This window comes from Vulpes vulpes, chromosome 7 (genome assembly GCF_048418805.1).
Source record: "Vulpes vulpes isolate BD-2025 chromosome 7, VulVul3, whole genome shotgun sequence".
In the NCBI taxonomy this organism is placed as follows: Eukaryota; Metazoa; Chordata; class Mammalia; order Carnivora; family Canidae; genus Vulpes; species Vulpes vulpes.
The window spans coordinates 30,376,414-30,400,743 of record NC_132786.1 but is presented as its reverse complement, the minus strand read 5'-3'; the positions used below and the strand labels follow the sequence as shown (position 1 = coordinate 30,400,743).

At 34.6% G+C, this 24,330-nt stretch overlaps 1 protein-coding gene across 1 annotated transcript in view; it reads left to right on the top strand.

Annotated features, from left to right (window-relative positions):
• Positions 1 to 24,330, top strand: part of LOC112916316 (A disintegrin and metallopeptidase domain 3-like) — a 99,890-nt gene that overhangs the window by 34,086 nt on the left and 41,474 nt on the right. The window contains exons 10-12 of the mRNA XM_072763475.1: positions 735 to 816; positions 2,727 to 2,863; positions 13,794 to 13,983. Of these exons, the coding sequence (XP_072619576.1) occupies positions 735 to 816; positions 2,727 to 2,863; positions 13,794 to 13,983 (409 nt within the window). The remainder of the gene's footprint in view (positions 1 to 734; positions 817 to 2,726; positions 2,864 to 13,793; positions 13,984 to 24,330) is intronic.

Sequence of the window (24,330 nt, the reverse complement as noted above, 5' to 3'; positions counted from 1 at the left end):
TTACTGTCTGGTATATCTATACTGACCTAAGATGTAGCTATTAACTACTTGCACTATTTTTTTTAAGAGTCTCTATATAGGTTTCTCTTAATAGTTTGATTATTGAGATGGAAATAATAAAAACAATTCTGAATAATATGCAAGAATAATATGCAAGATATTCCTAAATAAATTGGTGATTCCTGTGGAATTTAAGGTATAATATGCAAGATATTCCTAAATATATTGGTGATTCCTGTGGAAATTGAGGTCAGGTTTGGGGACTCAAGAGCTACAAAAACTAAAGACTGAAATGTATGAGGACACTTTCTACATGCTATCTCTTTTATTCTTAATGGATCTACTGCGTACTCTGTCTCTTTGTCTCCCTGTCCTCCAATCCAACATTTTTTACATGCATTAGGGGTTCACTATGTGCAAATCATGGCAGTAAGCTATCCTGACTTGTACATATCAGAATTATATCCATCCAGTGGTGGCAACAGTGGTGATTAATTTTTTTTGGAAGGATTAGGCACTGCTGGGTTTTGGACCGTGTATCATATAATGTTAAAATAGACTTTAGAACTTTTGTAGGAACTATGGGAGATTACCCAAATACAAAATGATTGAAAGCATTAGATGTAATATGTAATATTTGTATTAAAAAAAGGTTTATTGAGAAATCCAATTCTTAAAAGTCATTAAGTTAGTAATTTAAAATGCATTTATTGAGAAAAATATTTATTATTTAGTTATAGGGACCCTTTGAATTATGTGGGAGCAACATATCATGGAATGGCCTGCAATCCAAAGTTTGCTGCAGGAATTGCTCTGGTATGTATTTTATTCCCATTTACTCAGTTTATATCATGTTTTGAAATATCCACATCAAGGAACAAAATATGTATAGTATATCTGCCATAATGTTTTGACAAATTTTTATGAGTATACTTTTTTTTTTTAATTTTGAAACTCAAATGTTATAATTTTAAAAGTTTTTTACTATTGTGGTAAAATGCAAGTAACATAAAATTTACCATTTTTACTAATTTTAAGTGTACAATTCAGTAGTGCTAAGTATGTTCACATTGTTGTGAAACAGACCTCCAGACCTCTTCATCTTCCGTAAATGAATATTTGTACTTTTTTACCAACTTGTCTCATTTTCCAAACAATCTGGCCCCTGGAATCCACATTCTACTTGTTGTTTCTGTGTGTGACAGTTTTAAGTTCCACATATGAGAGAGATCATATAGTATTTTTCTTTTGGTGTCCAGCTTATTTCACTTAGCATAATTTTATCCAGGTTCATCCATCTTGTTGCAAATGGCAGGATTGCATTCTTTTTATGGCTGAATAATATATATATATATATATATATATATATATATATATATATGACACTTTTTATCCATTTATCTGTCAGTGGACACTTAGGTTATTTCCATACCTTGGCTATTATAATATTGCAATGAACATGAGAATGCAGATAGCTCTTCAAGATACTGATTTCAATTATTTTGGATATATACCAGAAGTAGGTATTGGCTGGATCATGTAGTAGTTCTATTCTTAATACTATGAGGAACCAAGATACTTATTTCCAGAGTGGTTGCATCATTTTATAATCCTACCAACAGTTTACATTTTACATTCATCACATCTTTACCAACACATTACTTTCTGTTATTGTTGTTGTTATTTAGTAGCAGCCATTCTAAGTGGTATGAGGTGATATTTCACTGTGGTTTTGACTTGCACTTCTGTAATTACTAGTACTGAACATCTTTTCATATTCTTTTTGCTTTTTGTATACTATCTCTGGAAAAAATATCTATTCAAGTCCTTAGTCTTTTTTTTTTTAATATATAATTTAGTAATTGTCCTCTTTGGTGTTTCCCAAATGAGTTGAATACTTATAGCCACACAACAACCTGCACATGCATGTTTATAGCAGCTTTATTCATAATTGCTAAAAATTGGAAACAACCAAGATGTCCTTTAATATATGAATGGATAAACAAACTAGAGTAAATTGATATAAAGGAAAACTATCCAATGATTTAAAAAAAAAATGAGCCATCAAGCCATGAAAAGAAGTGGAAAAAACTAAGTGCATAGTGGTTAGTGAGAAAAGCCAATCTGAAATGCTACATACTGTATGAGTCCAACTATATGACCTTCTGAAAAGGGAAAACTGTGGAGATAGTAAAAAGATTATAAGTTGCCAAGGGCTTGTGTCTACTGCCATCATTACTTCCCAAGAGTTTTTTTGAAGGCAAAATGCTAATTGCAAATTGTTATAGTATTCTGGCTTTACAAAAAATCAATTTGACTTTCTCCCAAAACTATTTCTGAAGTCAAAACTGATCGCAAATTCAACCCTTAAGAATCTATGCATTTTTTCTAAGTGTTCATTAAAAAATAATATAGTTACTGAAACAGTGCATATTCTCAAAAACTTTTAAAGCTTATTGGAATTTAATATGTAATAAAAGCATTAATCTTATTTTGTTCTATGTCAGTGCCATTTGGATTAAAAATATAATAACTCAAAAAGAAAAAAATTTACCTATTTTTTTCTTGCTCTCAATATTCCTAAGAAAATAATGAGCTCTGACATAGTAGTTTCTTAAATTTGTATTTACATTTAAGTCATATGGCCAAAAAGAAAAGATCAAAGAGGTGAAGAAATAACTTAGGCAACAATTCTGTTTTGCTTTGTTTTGTTTTTTTGCATTTAGTATCCACAGATGATAACTTTAGATGCATTTTCAGTTGTTATGGCACAGTTGCTTGGAATTAATCTAGGATTAACATATGATGACATCTACAATTGTTATTGTCCAGGATCTACATGCATAATGAATTCTGAAGCAATGTAAGATTTTATTTTTATCAAATCTATATCTTCTCTTGGGAAATGTTTGTAGCAGTAACTGATGTTTCATCTCTTGCAATACAACTTGAGTAAGAATATTTTTAATAAAAACATAATGTGCTTGTTTAAACTTATTTAATTTTTTATTTAAATTCAATTTAGTTAACATATATAGTATTATTAGTTTCAGGGGTAGAATTTAGTGATTCATCAGTTGCATATAACACCTATAGTCATTACATCAAGTGCCCTCCTTAATGCCCATCACCCAGTTACCCCATCCCCCCACCTACTTCCCCTCCAGCAATCCTCAGTTTATTTCCTAGAGTTAAGAGTCTCTCATGGTTTGCCCTGCCCCCCTGTTTTTATCTTATTTAAAGAGGAGTATTTGATATTGCATAAAATGTACTTAATATTTCTATATTAAATGTTACAGAGAAAGTGAATATTGATGATGACTTTCTGGGCATTTACTAGAGTCTTGAGATGAAATTCATTCATTCTAAAAATATATAATAAGCACTTACTGTGTTGCAGTGATTGTGATAGTCTTCTAAATGGCTAACAAGATAGATTTGTCATAAATATCCTATCAGTGTCTGAAAATTAAAAAGTAAACCTACTTTTTAAACAAAGTATAAACAGCTTATGATAGATGCCAAAAAGGAAGTAAATAGGGAATACATGGCGGGGAGAAACTTTCTAAGTTTTCTGAGGAAACAGTAATGAAGGATATGAATTTGGTCATAAGAGCATGTTGAAAACTTTTCAGGCTGGCAAATGAAGTGATACTTGAAGAGCAAGAAGCCTGAAAAGCTGGACAGACTAGAATAAGGAGATTGAGAGAAGGATAAAAAAGAAAAAAAATAGCTGAGACTATAAGGAAGAAAGTTTTAGACATAGGGAAAAGAAAGTAAAATACAGTGAAGCTAAAACATAAGAAGTCAGGGGAAGAAAGCCAGATGATTCAAGAATGTATATGGAAGAGCTTGATTGTGCACTCATGATGCAAGAACTAGAGTTTTATGATAAATGGTAACCAAACACATTTTAAATTAATTTATGCAGTATGAATAGTAAAAATTATCTTAAAATGAATGTAATATATATCAGAATGAATAACAACATAGTAATATTGTAGAGATAATTCTCATAATAATTTATGGCAGTTTATTAGGATTGAGAGAAAAAAGATGTGAAGAATTATTTGTAGGCTTTTAGCTATCACACTTATTAACAGATATTGAAAAAGAAAAATATTTTAGGAAAGCAGAGAAATGAGAAGTCTTGAGGGCAGTTTATGTTAACTTGAGGATTCTGAGTCATCCATTAGAGTTAGATGCATAGTTATACATAGGTCCTGATCTCAGAGAGTAAGGAATTTAAAATGTGCCATCACTTTATTGATGGAAGTTAAAACCATGAGGATCATTTACAAAGAAGTTAAGAGTGATAAGGGTACCTTAAGATTAGCTTTGTATACTTCTCATATTTACAGGCTGAATAATTGAGGAAAAATAAGTGAATTGCAATGAGCAGGAACAGAAAGGAAGAAAATATCAGAAACAAGAACCAAGGGCAGCCCAGGTGGCTCAGCGGTTTAGCGCCGCCTTCAACCCAGGGCGGATCCTGGAGACCCGGGATCAAGTCCCATGTCGGGCTCCCTGCATGGAGCCTGCTTCTCCCTCTGCCTGTGTCTCTGCCTCTCTCTCTCCCTCTCTGTGTGTCTGTCATGAATAAGTAAATTTAAAAAGTCTTTAAAAAAGAAACAAGAACCAAGATAGGATGGAATTTTACCTAGGGAGGGATGTGTTTCAAGAATAAGGGAAAGGATGGAAATCAAGTGGTAAAAGTGTCAGCATGGTATTTTAGCCTCCCCCTATTCTCTCATAAAACACAGTGAAACTAGAAAAACAAAAAGCAAAAGCATATTCCACAAGTTTCCCAAACTGAAATGCACCATAAATACTAGCAGGTGGGACCAATCCACTAACAAGAAGCATAAGAAGCATGAAGTAAGTAGCTGTGTACCAGGAAATAAAATAGGAGGACAATAGGAACTCTAAAAGTCTTACTGACCTGTGGACTCAAATCATTGGCTAGCCATACCCTAACAAGTTGTCTCTCCTGAGACTGAAGTATGAGTAAGCTCATGCCATTGCAGGAGCCAGAATTGGTGGGGATATGGCAAATTGTAGGTAAGAGCAAAGGGGCTGTGATTTCTTAAGATGTGAGCATGGCCTTGATCTCTCCTCTTGAAAAAAATCTAGTAACAATAATACATGTATCACCCAAATCATGTTTTAAAAATACTATTCCTCACTAAAATAACTGGGGCACTTTAAAGGAATGATTGAAAATAAAAGAAAAATAAAAGAAAATAAAAAGAAGCTTGGAACATATTGCATGAGAAAATTAGGAGGTGTTCAAAGAATTATGGAGATTCATCAAAGAGACACAAAAGCCAACTCCCAATAGTCAAATCTGTGGGAATCTGAATTTTATAAGTAATAATGATAGTAATGGATTATAGCCTATTTATTAACATGACCAGAAAACATGATTCCATATTCATATAAATATATGAATAAATTAAAATTGAAAACATAATTAGAAATGGGATATTAACACAAAACCAAAGTATATCTCTTCAGATAATTACTAACTAATAAGAAAAAAGTAATTTTAGAGTGAAAACTAGCAGATACACCTTAGCTAATCAAAACGACTTTCATCAGTACTGTAACAAATTGAAATCCTGTGCCATTTGTTAGTATGCAGTGAAACAGACTCAGCAACATTCCTGTGATGATGTTGCCAAGATGCATAGCCTCAGTTTAATTATGAGGAAATATTTTATAGTCCTAACTGAGGGACATTCTACCGAATAATAAGTCTGTAATCACAGAACTTCTCATAATCATGTAATTCAACAAAAAACAATATAAGTAAACTAAGGAGACCTGAGAATTAAATGCAAGGGTTGAGGAGAAGCTAAAATGGCATTGTTGTAAGGAGGCCCTTGGCTTGTCTGGTACCTAGAACACAACTAGATAACAAATTATTCTGACATCCAAGAAATCAATCTGACGACTGACAGAATAAACTGCACAACTATAGGAAGAAAAGAGGCCACATCAAGGATGGTAGGAGGCATGGAGACATGGATTGGGGCAGAAATGGATTCCAGGTGCTGCAGAGGGGAGAGAGCCTTGGTAGCAGATAATGGGTAGTGGGGATATACAGGGAAACAAACAGAATTGTTTGGATTGGATTTGGATTTGGATTTGGATTTGGATTTCCCCAAATCCATTGGCTGAAAAAAACCAGAGGGGCAGATTTTCAAGAGGTTTTGAAACCAGCAGGGCTCAAAGTCTGGAATTTTAGAGGATGGCCATCATAGCTGTGATAGAGCCCTGAAGGTGCTGCCACTCCTAGGGAAAAGGCAGGCAAGCACCCTGGGGGATAGACAGTGAGTGATCTGAGGATCAACTAAAGGTGTATGGGAGAGAGACTGCTCACTCTTCTTGGAGCATATCTGTGAGAGGTAGTGGTCACAGGATGACAATTTGGTGGCAAGAGAACTGGCAGGCACCATTTCCTCCCCCTAGCCAGTAGGCACAGTAGACACCTGCTGAGAGCAGCTAACCTAGATGGACACTGTCTCCTTAGCCTGCTTGCTCCAAATCCCAGATCCCTGTCCTTCTCAGTCAAACCTGCATCTGTCCCAACACTGTCAGAACCTTGTCCAAAAGACTAGCACAAAGCCCCTGCCATAGCATATCCCTAAAGTTTGGAGTTTTCAGAGTCAGCAGGCTTCACTGGGACAGAATCTAAAGTGCACTGCACTGCTCCAGGCAGGGAAGCAACAGAAACAGTGTGAAAGAATCTTAAAAACACCTGGAACTCATGAGGGGAGATTATTTGCTCTTCTGGGAGTGCTTCCCTGATAGCAGCAAGCATGAAGACCCCTCTATGGGGACAAAGGACCTGGCTGGCCCCATTTCCTTCCCCTGCCCCACAGCATAAACCAGCACTGATACTGGCTGCCTAACCTGCTTACACCAAGCCCATACCCCTGTGCTCTACTGGTACTGCTTTTCTCAGGCAAGTGTGCTTAAGTCCCAGCCCAGTGGGCCTCTTCCCCAGAAAACCAACAGAAATCCCTGCATGCACCACATCTTTTGAACAGAGTTCTGCAGGCTTTGGTCCTAGTGGAAGTAGCATCTGATCTCATTTAACAAGCAAACCAGAGCACACTTAGTTAAAACTCACCACATGCTAGCCAAGGTCCAACTGCCAGCAGGGACAGGCTCTACAGACGACTTGCTGGAAAGATAGAAAAGCCAAAACACAGCAGCAGAGTACATGTAGCACACACCAGAGATGTTAACCTGACACACCAGGCCCTAGACAATATATGACCTCTTGTTCATAAGGCCATTACTCAGGAGCAGGAAACATAACGGACTTCTCTAATAAACAGAAGAAGAAAAGAGACTTAGGCAAAATGTTAAGACAGAGGAATCCATCTCAAAGAAAAAACAAGAAAAGGTCATGGCCAGAGATCTAAGTGAAACATTCAAGGAATATGCCTGATGGAGAATTTAAAGAAACAATTATAAGGACACTCACTGGGCTTGACAAAAGAATGGAAGACTTCAGGGAGGCTCTTACCACAGAGATAAAAGCATTAAAACTATCAAATGAAAAATGCAATAACCAAGATTCAAACCAGAGTGTACATAATGACCACAAGGATAAAAGAAGAAAAGGAATAAAAATAAGTGATATGGAAGATAGAATAATGGAAAAGAATGAAACTGAACAAAAGAGAAAGAATTATGGATCATGAGATTCGACTTAGGGAAATCAGTGACTCCACCAAATGTAAATAACATTCATATCATAGAAATCCCAGAAAAGAGGAGACAGAAAAGGGGGCAGAAGGTTTATTTGAGGAAATAGCTGAAAATTTCCCTAATGTGGGGAGGGAAACTTCCCTAATCTGGAATCCAAATCCAGGAGGCACAGAGAAGTCCCATTAAAATCAACAAAAACACACCAAAACTAAAACATACTATAGTTATTTTGCAAAACACAATGATTAAAAAAAATCCTGGGGCACCTGGGTGGCTCAGTGGTTGAGTGGCGGCCATTGGCTCAGGGTGGGATCCCAAGGTCCTGGGATAGAGTCCTGCATCGGGCTCCCTGCAGGGAGCCTGCCTCTCCCTCTGCCTATGTTTTTGCCTTTTTCTTGTCTCTCATGAATAATAATAATAAAAAAATCTTAAAAAAAAATCCTAAAACAGCAAGACAAAAGAAGTCTCTAACTTACAAGGAGAAGACCCTGCTGGTTGTTGCAGATCTCTCCACAGGAATATGACAAGGTAGAAGAAATTGGCATGATATATTCAACATTCTGGGTGGGAAAAATCTGCAACCAAGAATACTTTATTCAGTAAGGCTATCATTCAGAATAGAAGGAGAGAGAAAGAATTTCCCAGACAAACAAACCTAAGGAGTTCTTGACCACTAAATTAGCCCTGTAAGAAATATTAAAGAGGACTCTTTGGGTGGAAGGAAAGACCAAAAGTGACAAAAACTAGAAAAGAACAGAGAAAAACTCCAGAAACAATGAAAAAACAGTAATAAAATGGCACTAAATACATATCTATCAATCAATAATACTTTGAATGTAAATGGACTAAAACTGCCACCACAAGATATAGAGTGTTAGAATGGATAAAAACAAAACAAAACAAAACAAGACCCATCTATATGCTACCTACAAGATTACAAGAGACTAATTTTAGACCTAAAGACATCTGCAGATGTTGAGGGAATGGCGAACCATTTATCATGCCAATGGACATCAAAAGAAAGCCAGAGTAGCATACTTCTATCAGACAAAAATAGATCTTAAATGGAATCGGTCACAAGAGATGAATAAGGGCAGGCAATGTATTATAAGAAAGGGGTCTATCCAACAAGAAGATCTAACAAAGGTAAATATATATGCCCCTAACATGGGAGCACTCAAATAATTCAAACAATAACAAACATAAAGCAACTCATTAATAATAATACATTGATATTAGGGGATTTTAGATCATCTAAACAGAAAATCAACAAGGAAGCAATGTCTTTGAATGATACATTGAACCAGATGGACTTCACAGATATACTCAGAACATTTTATCCTAAAGCAGCTGAATACATGTCCTTTTTGAGTGCACATGGGACAGTCTCCAGAATAGATAACATATTGGGTCACAAATCATGGGTCACAAATCACTCCTCAACAGGTACAAAAAGACTGAGATCATACCATGCATATTTTCTGACCACAACTCTATGAAACTTAAAGCCAACCACAAGAAAAAATTTGGTAAGACAACAAATACATGGAGGTTAAACATGCTACTAAAGAATGAATGGATTAACCAGGAAATTAAAGAAGAAATAAGAAAATTCATAGAAACAAATGAAAATGAAAATATGGTCCAAAACCTTTGGGATGCAGCAAAATTGGTCATAAGAGGGAAGTATAGCAAGACAGGCCTACCTGAAGAAGCAAGAAAAATCTCAAGTAAGCAACTTAGTCTTACACATACAGGAACTAGAAAAAGAACAACAAATGAGAAAGCCAGCAGAAGAAGGGAAAATATTAGAGCAGAAAAAAAATGATACAGAAACTAAAAAAGGGGGCACCTGGGTGGCTCAGTGGTTGAGGGTCTGCCTTTGACTCAGGTTGTGATCCCGGCATCCCAGGATCAAGTCCTGCATCAGGCTTTCCAGAGGGAGCCTGCTTCTCCTTCTGCCTGTGTCTCTGCTTTTCTCTCTGTGTCTCTCATGAATAAATAAATCTTAAAAAAGAAACTAAAAAGAATAGTAAAACAAACTAATGAAATGAGGAGGTTAGTTCCCTGAAAAAAATTAATAAAATTGATAAACCACTAGAGAGACCTATCAAGAAGAAAAGAGAAAGGACCCAAGTTAAAAAAAAAAATCACAAATGAGAGAGAAGAAATAACAGATACACAATTATAAGAGAATATCATGAAAAAGTATATGCCAACAAATTAGACAATCTGAAAGATATGGATGGATTCCTAGAAACATATAAACTAGCAAAACTGAAACATAAAGAAATAGAAAACTTGAGTGACTGAAAAATAAGCAAAGAAATTAAATCAGTAATAAAAAATCTCCCAACAAACAAAAGTCTAGGGCTAGATGGCTTCAAAGATGAATTCTACCAAACACTTAAGGAAGGGTTAAGGCCTATTCTCAAACTATTCCAAAAAAAATATAAATGAAAGGAAAACATTCACATTCATTATATGAAGCCAGCATTATCCTGATTCCCAAACCAGACAAAGACTCCACGATAAAAGAGAACTACAAACCAATATCCTTCATGAACATGGCTGCAAAAATTCTCAACAAGATAATAGCTAATTAGATTCAACAGTACATTAAAAGAATTATTCACCATGACCAAGTGGGATTTATTCCTAGGTTGCAGAAGTGGTTCAAGACCCACAAATCAATCAGTGTGATGCGCCACACTAATAAAAGAAAGGAGAAGAACCATATGATCCTCTCAATAGATGCAGAAAAAGCACTTGACAAAGTACAAATCCACTCTTGATAAAAAAAAAAAAACCCTCAACAAAATAGGGATAGAGGGGACATACATCAACACCATAAAGGCCCTACATGAAAAACCCACCACTAATAACTTTCTCAATGGGAGAGAACTGAGAGCTTTTCTTCTATGGTCAGGAACAAGGTGAGGATGTCCACTCTCAATGCTATTATTTAACATGGTACTGGAAGTCCTAGCCTCAGCAATCAGAGAACCAAAAGAAATAAAAGACATCTAAATCATCAAGGAAGAAGTATTCACTATTTGCAAACAGCATGATACTCTATATAGAAAACCCAAGAGTCCACCAAAAAAAATTGCCAGAACTGATAAACAAATTAAAATGACAGGATACAAAATCAGTATTCAGAAATCTGTTGCATTTCCATACACCAATAATGAAGCGGCAGAAAAAGTCAAGGAATCCATCCTATTTAATATTGAACCAGAAACCATAAGATACCTAGAAATAAACCTGACCAAAGAGGAAAGAGATTTGTACTCTGAAAACTATAAAACACTGATGAAAGAAATTGAAGATGACACAAAGAAACTTAAGAATAGTCCATGCTCATGGACTGGAATAACAAATATTGTTAAAATATTTACATTTCCCAAAACAATCCACCCATTTAATGTTATCCATATGAAAACACCAACATAATTTTTCACAGAAATACCATAATCCTGAAATATGTATGGAACCACAAAAGACCCAAATAGCCAAAGCAATCTTGAAAAAGGAAAGCATAGCTGGAGGAATCACAATCCTGGACTTTAAACTGTATTTTAAAGCTGTAGTAATCAAAACAGTATGGTACTGGCACAAAAGCAGATCAATGGAACAGAACAGAAAACCCAGAAATAACCTGCAACTATATGGCCAACTAATGTTTGATAAAGCAGGAAAGAATATCCAAGGGAGAAAAAGAGCAGCCTCTTCAACAAATAGTGTGGGAAAACTGACAGCAACATGGAGAAGAATGAAACTGGACCACTTTGGACACCATACACAAAAATAAATTCAAAATAGATGGAAGATTGAAATGTGAGGCCTGAAATCATCAAAATCCTATAAGAGAGCACAGGTAGCAACTTCTACTAGATATGTCTGAAAAAGCAACAGAAACAAAAGCAAAAATGAATTATTGAGACTTCATCAAGATAAAAAGCCTCTGCAAATTGAAGGAAACAAAAAACTAAAAGGCAACCTTCAGAGTGGGAGAGGTTTGCTAATGTCATATCTTAAAAAGGGTTAGTATCCAAAATCCTTAAAGAGCTTCAATTCAAGGCAGCCCCGGTGGCGCAGCGGTTTAGCGCCGCCTGCAGCCCAGGGTGTGAGCCTGAAGACCCAGGATCAAGTCCCACGTCGGGCTCCCTGCATGGAGCCTGTTTCTCTCTCTGCCTCTCTTTCGTTCTTTCTGCCTGTGTCTCTGCCTCTCTTTCGCTCTCTCTGAATAAATAAATAAATAAATCTAAAAAAAAAAAAGAGCTTCAATTCAATAATCAAAAACCAAGTAATCCAGTTAAGAAATGAGCAGAAGAAGTAGATAGACATTTTTCAAAGACATCCAGATAGTTAATGGACACATGAAAAGAAGATCACTGATCATCAGAGAAATAAAAGTCAAAACCAGAATGAGGTATACTGCCTCACATATATCAGAATGGTCAAACTTAACACAGGAAAAAACACAGGTGCTTGGCAAGGATGCAGAGAAAGAGGGACTGTCTTACACTGTTGGTGGGAATGCAAACTGCTGCAGCCACTCTGGAAAACAATATGGAGGTTCCTCAAAAGTTAAAAACAGAACTACCCTACAATCCAGCAGTTGCATACAGGGTATTTACCCAAAGGATAACAAAAATACTGATTTTGTGGAATATGTGTACTTCGAGGTTTATAGCAGCATAATCATCAGTAGCCAGATTATAGAGCCTAAGGTTCCATTGACTGATGAATGGATAAAGAAGATGTAGTATGTGTACATATATACACATGTGGTATACACACACACACACACACACACACACAATGGAATATTTCTCAGTCATAAAAAAAGAATGAAATCTTGCCACTTGCAATGATGTGGATGGATTTAGAGAGCATATGGTACACAAAATAAGTCAGAGAAAGACAAATACCATATGATTTCCCTTACATGTGGAATTTAAGAAATAAAACAATCAACTTAGGGGAGGCAAACCATAAAAGAGACTCTTAACTATAGAAAATAAACCGAGGTTTGCTGGAGGGGAGTTTGGGTGGGGGTGATGGGTTAAATGAGTGAAAGATTTAAGGAGAACACTTGTGATGAGCGCTGAGTGTTTCATGTAAGTGATGAATCAATCACTAAATTCCACACCAGAAAGCAATATTACAGTGCATGTTAACTAACTGGAATTTAAATAATAACTTGGAGAAAAAAATTGAAAAAAGTGCAATATTGGCTCTCAACTGGATCTTTTTGCTATAAAATACCAATATTGTAATGATGGGAAATTTGGATGACATCTGAGGATTAGATAATGTGTAATTATTTCCTGATTTTGAAGGGTCTTTTTAAGAATTAATGTCTGTAGGAATTATACAGCATAATATTTAGAGTTACTAGGATTGTGTTTCCTCATTGTTTGGGGAAAATTTTTTTGGTCTATTTTTGTGTAATTTCTCTAAGTTTTAGATTCTTACAAAATTAAATAAAAATCATTAAACAGTACACATAGAAGCACAGAAATATTTCCAAAGATAACAAAATAAAATGAATCTAGGGCTTATACATTTTATATAATCAATGTTGAGATATTTTAATTGATTAATTTTGTTATCAAAGTACAAATGATTCTGATTTTTCTGTAACACTATCAACCATCATTATTTCTTCAGTTTTCCACATAAATTTTCTAGCATGTGTCATTTTCTTATAACTAGTGCTTATAATAATTATTAAAATTGTGATGTTGATAATCATAATGGAAATAATAATAGGATATATTTAAAGAGAGTTTTTGTGGCAAACATTATGTTTTAATATATTTTAACTCATGTCATCTTAACTTCCTCTACTTCCTAGATGTCTATTATATTGGATTATAATAGAAATAAACATATTGCTTTTATTTAGAACTTATATAAAAGATAAACATCCTCTCTCTTCCTTCTTGGCTCCTCTGTAAATGCAGCACTACAGAATTTTTGGTACTTTTCAGTAATTCATAGTGTTACTTTGATACTGACTGTATTCCATGTATCTGAGGAATATAATTTATTTTTAGACGTTCCCATGGTGTAAAGTATTTTAGCAGTTGCAGCATGGATGATTTTAAACATATGGTTTCACAGCCTGAAATTCAGTGTCTTCAGAATCAAAAAGTTTCAGAAGTGGTTTACCAAGGAAGAAGTGCAGCAGCTTGTGGCAATGGAATTCTCGAACCACCAGAACAGTGTGATTGTGGCCTTGAAGGGGTTAGTAACAAACATTTATAACTCTTCCAAGGATTCGTTTTTGTGTTTCGCATGTAGTCTTATAAATATAGATGTGATACAGGAGGACTTTTTTTGAAATGCAGCACCATTTTATTAAACATCCAAGATATGGAGATATGGGGTATGTAATAACTGACTCACTCTGAATTTAAAGCATTTGAAGAGTTTAAGTAAGGGGTAAGTGTAGTGTGGATTAAAGAGGTAGATTTTCTTCATGGTGTAACCATTAGTAGTAATACCCATATTTCTGTATGATAAACATTGGTAATGTCAATACTATGTCACTTCAAGGATCTCCTGAATTCATCAAAGTGACTGCAGTGGCTCAATAAGTTACTACGTGTATGTTGTATACCTCTTCATCTCCTAATTTCCATTCTTGCATCTGGAGGAACTTCATTTATTTTAATTTGATCTCACAGAATTGGATTAATAATAATCCTTGGCTTATTATTTTATATTTAGCTTTTTGCTATTGCCCTTTTTTAGTTGTGTGTGGTAAGATAGCTAATCACTGTATTTTGTTGTGTCTGTTTTCATATACTAATGCATGGTGAGCTTTTGGAATGTTCTATGTTCACTTGAGAAAATGTTAACTCTTGAATAGTTAGAATCAAAATTCTATACAACTTGATTACATGATAATTTTTAGGTGAATGCCTCATATCTTCTGTATTTTTATGAATTTTATTTGCCTGAACTTGGTACTTGAGAGATAATATTGATACCTTTAACCATACAGTTAGATTTGCCTAATTCTCACTATACATTATCCAATTTACGCTTTCTGTTTTTTGAAGCTGTTTTATATGGTGAAGAGATATATTATGACGATTATTTTTTTAAGATTTTACTTATCTGAGAGAGAGGGAGATAGTGAGAGAGAGCATGAGTAGGGGCAGGGAGAGAGAGAAGCAGGCTCCCTGATGAGCAGGAGCTGGATTCCAGGCCCCCGGGATCATGACCTGAGCAGAAGGCAGACACCTAACTAACTGAACCACCCAGGTGCCCCTATTATGACTGTTATATCTTCCTAAAAATTTAACTTTTATTTTCAAATGCTGAATCTCTTCAACATTGCTTTCTGTTTTAAAGTCTATTTGGTCTGACATTATCTATGTATCTATGCACATAGTAGCTACCCTTAATTGATATTTCCCTGTTATTTCTCTCTTCTCATTTCATTTTCCTGTACTATTAAGTTCAAGATCTACACTGGGTTTTGAGTTACTATCCAATCTGTCTTTGATTAATCAGGTTATCCTCTTAAACATCATTGTGATTAATATTTTTACATATTTTTCATTAACTAAAGTCCATAATTTATTTGGATTTTTTTTTCTTTTTACTCAATAGCATCTTTCTGTAACAATCTTCTCTAGGTAATTCATTACACTAAGCTGTTATGACTTTTTACACTCCTCTAGACTACATATTTTTTATAATTTTATTTCCCTCAAATTTTTCATGTTTTTTTAAATTTTTATTTATGATAGAGAGAGAGAGAGAGAGAGAGAGAGAGAGAGAGGCAGAGAATTTTTCATGTTTTTTAATTGAATTTCTGTTCATATTTTTTAATCTGTGTGCTTTGTTTTTCTTTCTTCCACCATTTATTTCTATAGCTTAGTGGATGTGTACTTTTAATTTTCCTCTAATGATTATTCTTGCATTTTTACTATACATATGTAAATTTTAACCGTATCTAGGCCACCTCCAAAATAACAGGGCTTAACTTATATAACATTTTTGTAAACATTGCATTTCTGTCACCTCTGTACTTTACATTAGAAAATGCCCTGAAGATTTTATTCAGAAAGTACTCTTTTTTTTAATCTATTGTTCTTTTTGGTTATTAGTATTTCTTTGCATGTTACAGTTCCCTTCTGAAGGAATTTCATTTAAATTATATTCTCTTTCTTAATATATACTAAGAAAGCATAATAGTGCATACTAATATACTAGTATATACTAAGAGAATATACTTTAGTATATTTTAGTATTCTTCCCTATATTTTAGTTCTCTCGAAAATAAATTTTCAATATACTTTAGTATATTTTAAACTAAATATACTTTAGTATATTTTAGTTCTTTTGAAAGGTAGTTTTCTGCCCACTTTAACAATAAATATCTCATACTCATCATTTCATTGTGATATAAAATACACATGAAATATATGCATGGAAGATGAATAAAATGTGCAATGGATAGATACTTAACAAGCACCTGAATAATTTGCACTCAGGCCTCATCAAGTAAGTTTGAAAATGATCCCTGCTCTTCAGTGTTCAGGAAGAGTTTAGAAGAGTAAGTGTTAAACCTTTTGTCAGTGTTTGAGAATTCACCAGTGAAGCCCTTTGATCTTGGCTTTATGATTCTTGGGAGGTTTTGGATTACTGACCCTATCTCCTTACTAGTAGTCAGTTTATTCATATTTTCTATTTATGATTCAGTTTTGGTATATGTGTCTCTAAGAATTTATACATTTCTACTAAGTCATTCATAATAATCTCTTATGAACTTTTGTATTTTTTGGTATCCATTGTAACCTCTCCCTTTCCATTTCTGATTTTATTTATGTAACCTCTCTCTCATTTTCTTGTGAGTCTAGCTAAAAGTTATCATATTTTTAATCTTTTGAAAGAATTGGCTTTTAGTTTCATTGATCTTTTCTATTAGGCTTTCAGTCTCCCTTTAATTTACTTCCATTTCATTTTTGTTATTTTCTTCCTTCTACTAACTTTGTTCTTCTTTTCCTACCTACTTTAGGTATAAAGTTAGATTGTTTGAGATATTTTTTATTTCTTGAGGTAAGCCTATGTTGCTATGTACTTCCCACTTGGAACTGCTTTTGCTGCATCACATTTTTCTGGGTTGCATTTAGATTTTTATTTGTCTCAAAATAAACTTTGATTTTTAAAAAATTTCTTCATTGACCTATTGGTTATTCACTAGCATATTGTTTTACCACCACATATTTGTAATTTTTCCAATTTTCTTCTTGCAGTTGATTTCTTCTTTCATATCTTTATCAGATAAGATGTTGGATAAGATTTTAGTCTTCTTCAAACTACTAAGACTTCCTTTGTGGCCAACATATGACCTAAAATGGAGAATATTTCATGTGAACTTGAGAAAAATGTGTATTCTTTCTGCTTTTGGATGGAATGTTGATCTATTAGTCCATCTGGTCAAATGTGTTCTTCTTTCTTTTCTTAGGAAATTAAAATAATAATAATTCTGAAATTTCACAAGTCTACATTAATGTGTTTTTAAAACTGTGAAATTGGCTTTTTTTTCTCTCCAAATTTTCACTTAAACTCCAGTTAGTTAACAGGCAGTGTAATATTAATTTCAGTAATAGACTTTAGTGATTCATCATTTACATAAAACACACAGCGCTCATCACAAGTGCCCTCTTTAAAGCTTATCACTCATTTAGACTGCCCCCCTCCACTGCAGCAATACTCAGTTCTCTATAGTTAAGAACATAATCATAATAGAGATGCCTCTCTATTTTTTCCCTAGGGTCACTGTTTTATTTCTTAAATTCTACATATCAAGGAAATCACATGGTATTTGTCTTTTTGTGACTGACTTATTTTGCATAACATAATACTCTCTAGATCCATCCACATCATTGCAAGCAGCAAGATTTCTTTTTTTTTAAATAGCTGAGTAATATCCCATTGTATATATATACCACACCTGCTTTATCCATTCATCAATTGATGGACATTTGGGCTCTTTCCATAATTTGGCTAATGTTGATAATGCTGCTTGCTTAAACCTCAGGGTGCATGTATCCCATTAAATCTATATTTTTGTATCCTTGGGTAAATACCCCATATTCAACTGCTGCTGGATCATAGAGTAGTTCTGTTTTTAACCATTTGTCCCATTGTCACTGAAGGCATCAGTGCCCAATTTTGCTTCTGCCTGCCATACCTAGCCAGATGATCCATAGAACCCATCTTTGTTGTGTCACAAAGGCATTGCGACCTTATCTTTGGTTTTTAACAAAAAGACTTACGATGTGTCGAGGTGGTCTTCATTATATTTATATAGTGGAATGTTTATCCATGAAATTATTAATGAATGTTTAGGTTGTTTTCATTTGCAGCTATTATGAAAAATGCTTCTAAGAAATATTCATGTTCAGATCTTTTGTTGAATTTATGTTTTTATTTCTGCGGATATATAGTGGTGGGATTGCTAAATCATATGTTAATCTACTCTGAAATCTATAACAAAATGTCAAACTGCTTTCCCAAATATTGTAATATTTTACATTAAAAAAATCTGCATATGAGAGTGATAGTTGTTCTTAATCCTTATCAACTTTTGTTATTGCCATTCTTTTACATTTTAGTCATTTGAATGTGTGCATTGTGGCTTTATTTTGTATTTTCCTGATGACTAATTATATTCGACATTGTTTCATATGATTATGGGACTTCTATATGTCCCCATTTTTAAAGTGTCTATTCAAACACTTTGTACATATTTATTTGATTAATGATATCTTTCAAAAAGTTAAAGTTTTTTTTAATAATAAATTTATTTTTTATTGGTGTTCAATTTGCCAACATACAGAATAACACCCAGTGCTTAAAGTTTTTAATTGGATAAAGTTGTTTATCATTTTTTTTCTTTTATGCATTATACTACTTGTGCCCTATCTCTTCCAAGGTTGTGAAGATTTCTCATAAATGTTTTTCTAGAATTTCTTTTATTTTAGCTTTTATATATATATCTATGATTCATGAAAGTAATGTATGTAAATTAAGCATCAGGGTATTTTTTTTTCTATATGTATGTATATCCAATTTTGACTGAGATTTTTAAAAATCTTGATGAATTTGAGGAGAGTGGACATATTCATAATGTTATGATTTTCAAACGATGAGCATATTTTGTTTCACTTATTTAGTATCTTTAATTCTTAAAGTTAACTCTAAATATTTAATGTTTTTGAATGTTATTGTAAAATGAGTACTTGCAAAAATTTTAATTCCCAGTATCCTTTGCAGGCATATAGAAATAGAATTAAATCATGACAATTGTTGATGCCTTCTATTAATGTTACTTTGAATGACTGATTTACATTTTGGAAAATACTTACAAAATATCTAAATTAGAATTATCAACTGAAATTAGTATATGAAAAAGAATATGCTTCTGGGGTTTATTCCAGAAATAAACATTTCAGTATTTTTCAACATATATTAAGTTTACCAAGAAAGAAAGATTGTAAGATATTAAATATTGAAGAGAATTTGATAATGGTTTGGACAAGTAGGAGAAAAAGAAATGTCTTTTTGACTCTCAAATTTCTCAATGATGAACCTTAGCTACCTATTTTATAAAGTTCTGGCTTCTAGTCCCATGATGAGATTCTATTCCTACAGCACACTTGCCCTTACAAGTCAATTTCTAAGCCAGGCATTTAGTCTAAATTTACATTATTCATCGAATATTGTGAAAACTTGCTCTCTACTATAGGCCCTTTCTTTGATACTATCCTGGGAATTCCCTGTCATGTCATTGATTTTTGTTCCCCCCCCCCCATTAATATTTAATGTATATTCAGTCCTCTATCTTCCCTACTCTAGATAATTTTTCATTAAAATACTTATATTGTGAAGAATAACAAACTTTTGTTAATATTGAAATATAAAAGTGAAAAAGAATGTCATCTAACTCCTGTAAATTCAAAAGATGTTATATAGTAATAAAGGTTTGATATACTTTAATAATACATTAACTTTGCAGTTAGTGTGAAAACATTGTATCTAATTTTATATAAAATATTACATGATAATCCAGGTATTACAAAAGGTCAGAAATAAATTGTTGTGTTATAAAGGCACCTAAAAAATTTATCTTCTATTTTGGAAGAAAGATCTCTCATCAAGGCTGCTCTTATAACATACCACTCAAAACCATTCCATGTATTATAGTTTTCAGAGTATAGGTCTTTCACCTTTTTGGTTAAGTTTATTCCTAGGAAATTTTTTTTTTTTTTTTTTTTTTGCTGCAAATATAAATGGTGTTGTTTTCTATTTGTTTTCTTTCTGCTACTTTGTTATTAGCATATAGAAACACTATTGGTCTGGGCATTAGTTTATCCTGCAACTTTACTGAATTCATTTATTATTTCTAGTAGTTTTTTGGTGGAGTTTTTGGGATTTTCTGAGTATAGTATTATGTTATCTGCAAATAGAGACAGCTCAACTTCTTTACCAATATGGATGGCTCTTATTTTTTTCTCTTGTCTGATTGTTGTGGCTAGGACTTCTAGTACTATGTTGAATAAAAGGGATAAGAGTGGAATCTTTATCTTGTTTCTGATCTTAAAGAAAAACTCCCAGTTTTTCCACACCAAGTATGATATTAGATGTGGTGAAAGATCTGTACTCTGTAATCTAAAAATCATTGATGAAAGAAATTGAAGATGACACAAATGGAAAGATACTCCATGATCATAGATTGGAAGAATTAATATTGTTAAAATGTTCGTATTACCCAAAGCAATCTACAGATTCTGTACAATCCCTATGAAAATGCCATCAGCATTTTTCACAGAACTAACACAAATAACACTGAAATTTATATGGATTCATAGAAGACCCTGAATAGCCGAAGTGATCTTTGAAGAACAAAGATGAGAGTATCACAATCTCAGAATCAGAGATATATTACAAAAATGTAGTAATCCAAACAGTATGGTCATGGCATAAAGTTAGACACATCAATCAATAGAATAGATCAAAAGCCCAGAAATAAATCCGAATTTATATATTCGATTAATCTTTGACAAAGGAGGCAAGAATATACAATTGGGAAAAGACAGTCTCTTACCATTTCCAAATGGTGTTGGAAAAACTGGATGGCTAAAATGCAAGAGTGAAACTTGACCACTTAAACTATACACAAAATAAACTCAAAATGGATTAAAGACCTAAGTGTGATCCTGAAACCATGAAAATACTAGAAGAGATTTTTAGAGGCAATAATTACTATGGCTTCAATCATAGCAACATTTTTCTACCTATGTCTCTTCAGGCAAGGGAAACAAAACTAAAAATAAACTATTGAGACTTACATCAAGATGAAATGCTTTTGTATAGTGAAGGAAGCCATCAAGAAAATAAAAAAGCAAGGAGATTCCAGGAACATGGCAGAGTAGCAGGACCCTGAGCTCACCCTGTCCCATGTTTACAACTAGATATCACTCATATCTGAGTTTATAAGCCAGAGAGCATCCTGAAGACTGTCAGAACAAACTCCACAACTACATGTAGGGAAGAAGGTGAATCTGAGAGGTTAAGAAAGGCAGACACAGTGGCTGAGAGTTGTCTGCAGGAGGGAGTTGCAGGTGTGCAGAGTGGAAAGTACTAGGGAGCCCACATGGGGAAAATGAGTCCCTATAATGTCCAGCCTTGAAAACCAGAGGGACTGAACTGTGCTTGTATAACCAGGGGGACTTGTAGCCTGGAGCTTTAAAAGTCAGCTGACTAGGCACTGAACTAACCTGGAGGGCAAGTGATAGCTGGGTCCCCACACTTAAAAAGACAACAGCCTGCAGGAAGCAATATTGAATGGACATTTTGCACAATGCCTGGGGCAAACAGGAGAGATACCTCTTTATAAGGATTTAGAACATGTTGGGGTCTTTTCTGGGAAGAAAGGAGCTGGCAGCTGCCATTTTCCTCCACAATCCCCCAGCATAAACACAGAGCCGAAGGTGCAAAAGGTGGTGCTACATGTATACCTGCTACCTAACCTGCTAGCACTTTGAGCCACTCACTGAAGACTTGCCCACTCCAAGCCTTCTAGCCTCAGAGCTGGGCTTAGTGGGAATTGTTTTAATGCTGCACACCCTGCCCAACTTCTGCCTCCAGGCCCTGCATCCCAGGATTAATGGCTCAGTACAAACTTTGCTAACTGCTGTGTTTTGCCCCACCCACCTGCAGAAGGTAAAGACATTACAAGTCCCCAGCTTCTGCCACAATTCACTCCCAAGCCATCAGGCACACAGACATCACATCATCCTGGTTGTCACAACTGCAGTGTGCTGCCTGTAGAAGCTGCTTTTAGGCAAATAGTCTTGAGCAATGCAATGTAGAGAGGGCCCCAGTGACCACCTGGCTGAATACAGACAACCCCATCAGGCCACTCACCTCAAGATATCCATGACCTAACAAACCAATAAACTGCTTAAAACTAGGCAGTTTTAAATAAATAAAGGGAATATTCCCTTTCATTAGATAAAGGAAAAATTCCACACATCCCATACCTCCTCACTTTCCCACTTTAAATATGGCTCCCATTGCAGACAGCCTCTCTCTCCTTTGTTGTCCTGCCTCCAGCCCCACTCCCTTGTAGTGTATTCAATAAACTAATGTCTCCTTTGTTCCATCCTTTCACTGCCCATACCACTGGCTTTCACCCAATCATTGCTCCACATTTGGGGGCCTCCGACTGATTGAGATAGACACCACACTGCATCCCTGTCTGCTTCTGCTAACATGCACTGTGCCCCTGACTACTACTTTGCTTTGGGAATCTAACATAAGACTGCTGGTTCAGCATAAGTTTTGCTAATGCTGTGAGTGCCTTATCCAGCCACAACCTTGCTCTATGCCCAGCCTCTGTGTTCACAGATGCCTCACACTGTGGCCAGCCACCACATGATCCTGGCCACTTTGCCATCCACACACACTGCACCCTGGCTGCTGCCACTAACATGTGCCATGTCCCTGGCCACTGCTGCACTTTGGGGGATCTGAGGCTAGGACTAGCAGCTCAGTGCAAATTTTGCTAAAACCATCACACCACTGTGAGCCCTCCTGCAGTTATGTCCCTGAGAGCTAGCCTGCCTGGGTCTCACTAACACCACAGAGAGCAAGCACAGCCCACAATAGGCAGAGAATTAGTGCAGAAGTCTGAACTGAAAGGAAAAGACACTGAGACACAATAGCAGGACATAAACAACACACGTAGGAAACTCCTCTGACATGCCAGGTTCTGGTGAACAGAGGATACTGCACTGCAGGGCACTGTAGGACCTCTTCTTTATAAAGTCACTATTTTAAAGAGCAAAGGATATAATTTTCCTAACACAGAGAAACAGAGGAAGACAAAAGGAAACAGGAACTTGTCCCAAATGAAAGAACAAGACAAAATCACAGCAGGAGATCTAAGTGAAACAGAAATAAGTAATATTCCTGATAGAGAATTTGATGATTATAAAGTGGAAGAGATCAGATAAAGCCTAGATAAAGAGATAAAAAATAACAGAGACTCAATAAATAAAATGTAAAATACAATGGATAGATTAAATAGTAGGCCATAGGAAGCAGAGGAATGTATTAGTGACCTAGAGGATAGAGTAATGAAAAGTAATCAGGCTAAACAAAGGAGAGACAGAGTGTATTTTTATTATGAAATAATTACTGTCATTATTGCATAATCACATTCACCTTTTAGGGATCCCAGAAGAGGAAGAGAGAGAAAGTGAGGCTGAAAATGTATTTGAAGAAATAATAACTGAAAACTTCCGAAGTCTAAGGAGGGAGATAGAGATCCAGATTCAGGAGGCACAGAGATCTGACAAACTCAACCCAAAGAGGTCCACACCAAGACATATAGTAATTAAAATAGCAAAGAATAGTGATAAAAAATTTTAAAGTTTACAAGAGAATTAAAGACAGTTACATAAAAAGGAAACACCCCATAAAACTATGAGTTAGTTTTTTCAGCAGAAATTTTGCAAGCCAGAGGAGAGTGGAATGATGTATTCAAAGTGCTGAGGGAAAAATCGGTATTCAAGAATATTCTATCCGGCAAGACTATAATTCAGAATAGAAGGAGAGATAAAGAGTTTCTTAGACAATCAAAAACTAAAGGATTTCATAACCACTGAACCAGCTTTACAAGAAATAGTAAAGGGCATCCTTTGAGTGGAAAAGAAAGACTATACAAAAAATAAAAACCACAAAAACAGTAAAAAATAAGTGTTTCTGTAAAAGTCGATTAAGGTATTTCTAAAATAAAAAGATATAAAATATGATAACAAATATCTGAAATATGAAAGGGAGAGGAGTATCAAATGAGTTCAAAATTATAAGTGATCATCAGTTTAATATAGACTACTATGTGCAGATGTTATATATAAAACAAATAGTAATTATAAATCAAAAAACAGTAATGGATGTGCAAAAAATAGAATAAGGTATTCAAGTATATCACTAAAGAAAACCAACAAAACATGAGATAAAGAGAAGAAAGGATCAGAGAAAAGCTACAAAAATAACCATAAA